Source organism: Mus pahari, chromosome 21, assembly GCF_900095145.1.
Source record: "Mus pahari chromosome 21, PAHARI_EIJ_v1.1, whole genome shotgun sequence".
NCBI classification, from domain to species: Eukaryota; Metazoa; Chordata; class Mammalia; order Rodentia; family Muridae; genus Mus; species Mus pahari.
The window spans coordinates 26177289-26184142 of record NC_034610.1 but is presented as its reverse complement, the minus strand read 5'-3'; the positions used below and the strand labels follow the sequence as shown (position 1 = coordinate 26184142).

Genomic DNA, 6854 nt, shown 5'->3' with positions numbered 1-6854 from the left:
TGTAGACCAGGCTGGCCTTGAACTCAGAAATCCACCTGCCTCTGCCTCCCAAGTGCTGGGATCAAAGGCGTGCGCCACCACGCCCAGCAACCTCGGCAACTCTTACAAAAGAAAACATTTCATTGGGGCTCTCTTACAGTTCAGAGGTTCAGTCCATTATTGTCATGGCGGGAAGCATGGTGACATGCAGGTAGACATGGTGCTGGAGGGGACCAGGGAAAACCCTACATCTGGATCCAATGGCAGCAGGAAGAGATCCTGAGCCACTGGTCTGGGGAGCATCTGAGACCTCAAAGCCCGCCCCCAGTGAGGCCACACCTCCTGATAACGCCATGCCCAGTAGGTCAAACATTCACCTGCATGAGTCTGTGGGGGGCCATTTCCTATTCAAACCACCACACCTCTCAGCTACTTTCATGTTTCCAGAGCTTCTGGCACAGGGATCAAGAGCTCTGCGGATATCTGATTTTTTTTTAAAGGTCTCTGCATAGAGATGGAACTCCCTCTGCCTGTGCTGCTTCTGTCTGTGTGACCTCTGCCTGTGTGTCCTCTGCCTGTGCTCCCTCTGCCTGTGCTCCCTCTGTCTGTGTGACCTCTGCCTGTGTGCTCCTTCTGCCTGTGCTCCCTCTGTCTATGCTCCCTCTGCCTGTGCTCCCTCTGCCTGTGCCCCCTGTGCCTGTACACCCATACCCTCTGCCTATGCAGTCTCTAGCTGTGAGCCCTCTGCCTCGACATCCTTGGCCTGTAGTCTTCTAGGCAGAGGTTCTCCTAGAACACAGAACCCCAGGCCCATTCTCAGGCTTCTATTCAGGGCTGGGAGAGGTTTGTTTAGTTTAGGTAGGGTTGGGCATGGAGCCCAGCATGGCAAGAGTCTAGAATCAATCCTATAAAACAAACTGCCAGACTCCACCATGAGGGAAAGTCTAGGCTGGGTCAACTGAGGAAGAAAGGCTCAACCTGAATGAATGAGTGGCACCATCCCACAGTCAGGGATGGCTCAACCTGAACAAGCGAGTGACGTCATCCCACAGACAGGGATATGGGGGCCAGTGAGCTGAGTACGGGCAGGTGGAGGGACCCGCACTTCTGAGCATGCTTCAGGCACCAACATTCATTTCTCCCAGCTTCCTCGCTGTGGATATGAAGAGGCCAGCTGTCTCACACACTGGCCACATCACGTGGCTTTCCCACCAAGATGGTGGCATGGGACCAGCACCGTCAAACACTCCCGGATAAGCACTTCCTTCTTGAAGTTGCCTTTGTTGGGCAGACAGAGAGCCCAGTTCCCCACACCACTGAGTCACAGCGTAGCCCAGGATCTGCTTTTTCCCTGTTGTCCGACTTTCACTGTGGCTTCTTCAGAGAAGAGCGGGAGGGACGGGGCTGGTGAGATGGCTCAGTGGGTAAGAGCACCCGACTGCTCTTCCGAAGGTCCGGAGTTCAAATCCCAGCAACCACATGGTGGCTCACAACCATCCGTAACGAGATCTGACGCCCTCTTCTGGGGTGTCTGAAGACAGCTACAGTGTACTTACATATAATAAATAAATAAATAAATATTAAAAAAAAAAAGAGCGGGAGGGACTTCCCAGCTTCGTGGAAGGATAATGCCAAGTGACATCGAGGCAGGGGAGGAGTTCCTAAAAACAAGGACCCCTACCCCAGCCCCCAGTCTCACTCCCAGGCAGGTGACTGGAGTGTGAGTTAAGGAAGGACAGCTTTCCTTAACTCCACTCCAGGTGTACCCTTCGACACCTTGGAGATTCATGACTCTCTTTAAATTCTCCTCCATTGCAGCAGCCCGTGAGTGTGTGTGGTTTTTTTGTTTTTTGTTTTTTGTTTTTTTTTTGAGACAGGGTTTCTCTGTGTAGCCTTGGCAGTCCTGGAACTCACTTTGTAGACCAGGCTGGCCTTGAACTCAGAAATCCGCCTGCCTCTGCCTCCCCGAGTGCTGGGATCAAAGGTGTGCACCACCATGCCCAGCTGAGTGTGTGAATCTTATGGCAACAAAAATGACACCTTCCTGCTCATTTAACATATATCACAAACATAAATTTTTTTTGAGTCAAATTTGGATCAAATCAGGTGTGTGTGTGTGTGTGTGTGTGTGTGTGTGTGTGTGTCTGCGCACGCACATGCACTTGCTTGCTTGCTTGCACTTATGTGCAAGGGGTAGAAGCCAGGATGTTTGCAGGATCTGTGCAGAGCCCTAAATCTGGCTTTCAAGTGAGAAAAAAAATCTCTAGATTCTCTTGTAATGCCTTAAAGGTGGGTTTCGTTATTTCTCTGGGCTCAGAACTGGTGCAAATGGATGTCATTTTGAGTCACTTCCGCAGGCATCCCATCCCACTCAGAAGACCCACCTGGGGTATAGAGTCTCAGCGGAGTCACCCAAGCCCCCTGTAACCCCACACTCACCAGTCTGCCGCCGCCTCTGCTGTCTTCCTCCCCGTGGCTGCTAGTGCTTTGAGCCTGTGGAACATGAACACACACACAGGACAGTCAAGGCCTGGCCGTCTCTTCTTTGGAAGGGGTGAGTTCTGGTAGTGAAATGGCTGCTTACTGACACTGTGTCCTACCAGGGCCAAGCTCCTGGACTTCCCATGAATTCCTTTATGACAAGATCTCTATCTTTCACACAGTGACTTGTGCCACACCCTAAATCCCATGGCACTTAAACCCTGACCTCTGCTCTCTTGCCTTCCTCACTCCGCACCCTGCTACCCTGTGACAAACCAACCCATTCCATCTACTTGCGGATGCTCAACTGGCTGAGACAGGCTGCATTCCTGGCTCCAGTGTGTACTGCCCTGACAGGTGCTCAGCAAGAAGCATCCACTGGGCAGACATATCCACATCCCTCTCCTGTCTCCCCCACGCCCCCAGCTGCTCATTGGTGATTTTCTTGTGGCCCCCATGTGTCTTACTCACTCTGGGACCTGGGATGTAAACATGTTGACTTGAATTTGGCTGAGTTGGGTCAAAGAGACCAGAATGGGCCAGACCCAACCATCATTGACTGATATAGCTGGTCCCTATTGGAATCCAATGTAATGCTGCTATTTGTGCGAGGGACAATGGCCATGTAGCCACCTGGAGAGGCCATGACAGAGAGGTCAGAAACATGAGCCTCTCTGAGCCCTGCTTAAGAACCTGAAGACACACAGGTGTTTATTGGTTTAACTTGGCAGGGGTTTTGAAGGTGAGGCCACCCTACGGCTTGAGCAGTAAAACAGAGTGGGTCTTGGAGGCCTTGGGAGCCGGCCCCTGTCCCACCTAGGTTTGCCACAGGCTACTCTCTAGGCCTTGGTGTTCTCATCTGCAACTGGATGGTGAACATGTGGCCATCGGCTTCCTGGTGGGTTCTGTTCCCCATTTAGTGACCACGAAGTCAGGAGGAGAAGAGACTAGTTTCAATACCATGTCCTCCATGGTAGCCAGGGTCCTATTATCTCATCGAAGGACTATTTGGCGCACTCCCGGAGACCTGGGTTCCCTGAAACACACCTCCGACTTGTGTCTCCATGGGAGTAAGGATCTGAGAGGACCACCGCTAAGAAGAGGTTTACGATGGAGGTTCTGACCATGGTCAGTAGCATCTCGTTCCTCTCTGAGCACAGGGGACTTGGATGAGCCCAGTGGTGCTGGGCCAAGCTGTCTCTGGAATTTCTCACGCATTCTATTTTGCCACCGGATATTCCAGATATTTTTCCCAAAAGACAAGTGGCTTTCCCTGGGCTGCTTAAAAACTCAAACGGTAATCCTCTCGGAGGATCTTGGCCTTAGAGCCTCATGTCAAAGTCAGATACCTGAAATGTCACTGTAAGAGTCACTGATCTGTAGGAGAGTAACATTTGCCCTCCCCCCACAACCCCCACCAAGTGGGCAGCCAGAGGCCCACATGGCTTCTAATGTGCACGTGTCTCTATCAGTCAGGCTCCGGGGCCGTGGCAGCTGCAGTACTCACGCGGTATGTGTGGGGAAGCCCATGGCCAGGAGGGGATCCAGGAGTGAGGGGGTGCTGCGGCCCTTGAGCTTGTTGGAGACCTTGGCATAGAGCTGTGTCTCCCCCGCAGCCATGTCTTCCTGCTTGCTGTACAAGAGGCGCCTGCTCACTGCAAGGACTAGATAAAGTGAGAGAGGAGAAGGAGGCAGGCTGAGGCTGTGAAGAAAAACCTCAAGCCTTTTTTGATCTCTCTGACACAAGTGAATATCCTGTTTGCACAATGTTCGGGGCTTCAATTCTCCTTGCCGGCCCACGGCAGTGGCTTCCAAACCCTCTGGCTTCCACAGCGCGGTCTGGGCCGCAGTTCATCACTGGGATCTGCTGTGTGCTTGGGAAGCACTTGGGAGGAGGAGCAGCAGTCTGGAACAGGCTTCTCTCATGGGTTCGGCCGGGCACCCACCCTTGCCACCCGGGACCTTAACCTCCGTGTCTGCAGACTAAACACCGGTGTTCACTCTATATGCTGCCCCTGCTTGCTTATAAAACTTCTTAACAAAAGGATTTAATTGACCTGTTGTTGTTGTTTTGTTGTTTTGAAGTGGGAACTTTAAACATTAAGCGCAACGTATGTAGCATGTGGGGATTTCCACAAAGTGACTGGATTCCCTTTCTCTCACAGAACCAATGAAACAATAATGCAAACCCCACAGCATTTAAGTTCTACAGCCACCTTTGTAAAGGGCAGTTGGCAGTGTCTGGAGACATTTGCAGTTGTCAAAGCTCTGAGAGGGGTGGCAACTAGTGGATGTCAATCACAGATGCCACAGGACCCAAGACTGTCTGTACAGCAAAGGGCGGTCTTGTCCAACGTCAGCAATGCTCCAGAACTTTCCAGATCCTTAGAAGCATCCCGACCCCACCCTGCCTCTCTCTCCCCTTCCCCTACAAATCTCTCTTGTGTGTTAATTTCAAGCCATGTGTAACCAGAACACTGGAGCACATGCTCTATCATGACTGGCTTCTCTTCTCTTCTCTTCTCTTCTCTTCTCTTCTCTTCTCTTCTCTTCTCTTCTCTTCTCTTCTCTTCTCTTCTCTCCTCTCCTCTCCTCTCCCTTCTTTCTTTTCTTTTTGTGATGCCAGGGATCGAATCCAGAGCCCCATCCACACTAGGCAACTGCTTTAACCCCTTAGAGCTCCCTGTCCTGATTCTCAGCTCCAAATGATGTTTCTGGGATTCACCCATGCTCTTGCTTGCTTGCAGTTCATTGCCATCCTGAGAAACATCCTACTAAACAGTGCCTGATTCTTCCATCTGCTTCTTTGCTGAAGTACATGTGGGCAGAAGTGACAGTCTGCTCTCTGGCCAGAAGAGGATGAGAGGCTTGTAGTCTTTTTTTTTAAATCACTCCGTGGAAGCTCTGGTTAGCATCTTTTGCATCCTGTTTGAGAAACAGCTGTTTATCCATGCCAGTGAACACAGTTTCCTCCAGTTTGTTCTAGAAGTTTGTCTGTGGTTGTCATTCCTGTTGAGCTCCGTGTGGGTTAGTGTATGGTGCATTACCGTACACTGTCACAGGTGTGTATCACAGATGTGTATCACAGTCACTTTGGGAATGGTTCGAGGTGGGGCTAAAGGTTCTTTATTCTCTGCTGACTAGATCAGCACATGCCAGCAGGTCGTCAGCCTTGTGACGGACAGATGTAGTTTGCTTCTGGCTCTTTCGAGTTCTCTAGCCCGATTTGTTTGTTTTTTGTGCTCTTTTTAAAACCACTATGGTGTGAGAGTGTGCTGGTTTTGCATCTGTCAGATTGTTCTCCGTTCTTAGCTCTTTCATGTAAAATCAAAGAGCAGGCCGCATGTGTACCTCAGAGGGTGCAGGTGACTCACATATACATCAGTCAACTGTCAATAATCAGGCACTCTAATTCCCCAGGAAGGGCTGCTGTTTCAGTAACAATACTGGGGAATCGCAAGGCACGTGTGGAGTTAATTCAAAATGGATGACAGGCTTGAATGTAAAATCTGATGCTATCAAACTCATCAAAGAAAGCCTAGAAGAAAAATACACATTGTGTTTTCATTTATAAAACTTTCTTGGGGCATAATAGGAGTAACCCACAAACTTATTCTTCCACATCGGGCTTCGTCAAAGTCATAAAACATTTGCTCTTTGAAAAGTATTGTAAAGGAAACGAAAAGAAAAAGAAGCCACAGCGTGGGAGAAAATGTCCCCTGTCTACATACTTGGTCTGATACCCAGAATGTACAGTATATGCATGTATTCTTACAGTTAATGAGAGAACCAGAAAGCATCTTTAAAATCGATAAAGTGTCTAACCGGATACCTGATGGAGAAGAGACAGGAGCAGTCATGAAAGATATCCAGTCTCATCCATCACTGAGGGATGTCGGAGACCACGGCACAGTTCCGTAGCACCTGCTGGACTTGGCGCTAAAGTCAAAAGGACCAATAAGAACAGGCGTCAACAAGGCGAGGGACCTCTTGAAATACCCATGCTTTGGGTGGGATTGAACTCATCCAACTACTTTCGGAAACTCCCTGACGCAATGTCATATAAAGGTCAACACACATTTATGACCCGACCAATTCTGATTTTAGGTTCTACCAAGGAAAAGTGAAAATGTGTGCCCCCACAAAAAAACCATCTTTGAACGCCCATGGTGGCTTTACTCATTAGCGCCCCAAACTGGAAACGATCTGAATAGTCTAACTATTGTGAACAGACACACAGCAGTTGTGTGCTCTGGGTAGCTGGGCCCACCCACAGGAAGTACCACAACCCTGCTTCCTACAACACGAACGAACAGAAGCGCTCACTGTGCTGAGCGTCGAACAGAAGCGCTCACTGTGCTGAGCGTCGAACAGAAGCGCTCACTGTGCTGAGC

General features: G+C 50.0%; 1 protein-coding gene across 2 annotated transcripts in view; it reads right to left on the bottom strand.

Moving 5' to 3' along the window:
• The window catches only part of Ubash3a (ubiquitin associated and SH3 domain containing A), a 35149-nt gene extending 31022 nt beyond the window's left edge, over positions 1-4127 (bottom strand). The window contains exons 1-2 of one of the 2 annotated variants that reach the window (XM_021221574.1): positions 3968-4127; positions 2419-2472 (exon numbers count right to left, since the gene is read on the bottom strand). In XM_021221574.1, coding sequence (XP_021077233.1) covers positions 2419-2472; positions 3968-4080 — 167 coding nt within the window. In that variant the 5' untranslated portion in view covers positions 4081-4127. The remainder of the gene's footprint in view (positions 1-2418; positions 2473-3967) is intronic. The other variant, XM_021221575.1, reaches the window with a different exon arrangement.
• Between the last annotated feature and the right edge of the window lie 2727 nt (positions 4128-6854).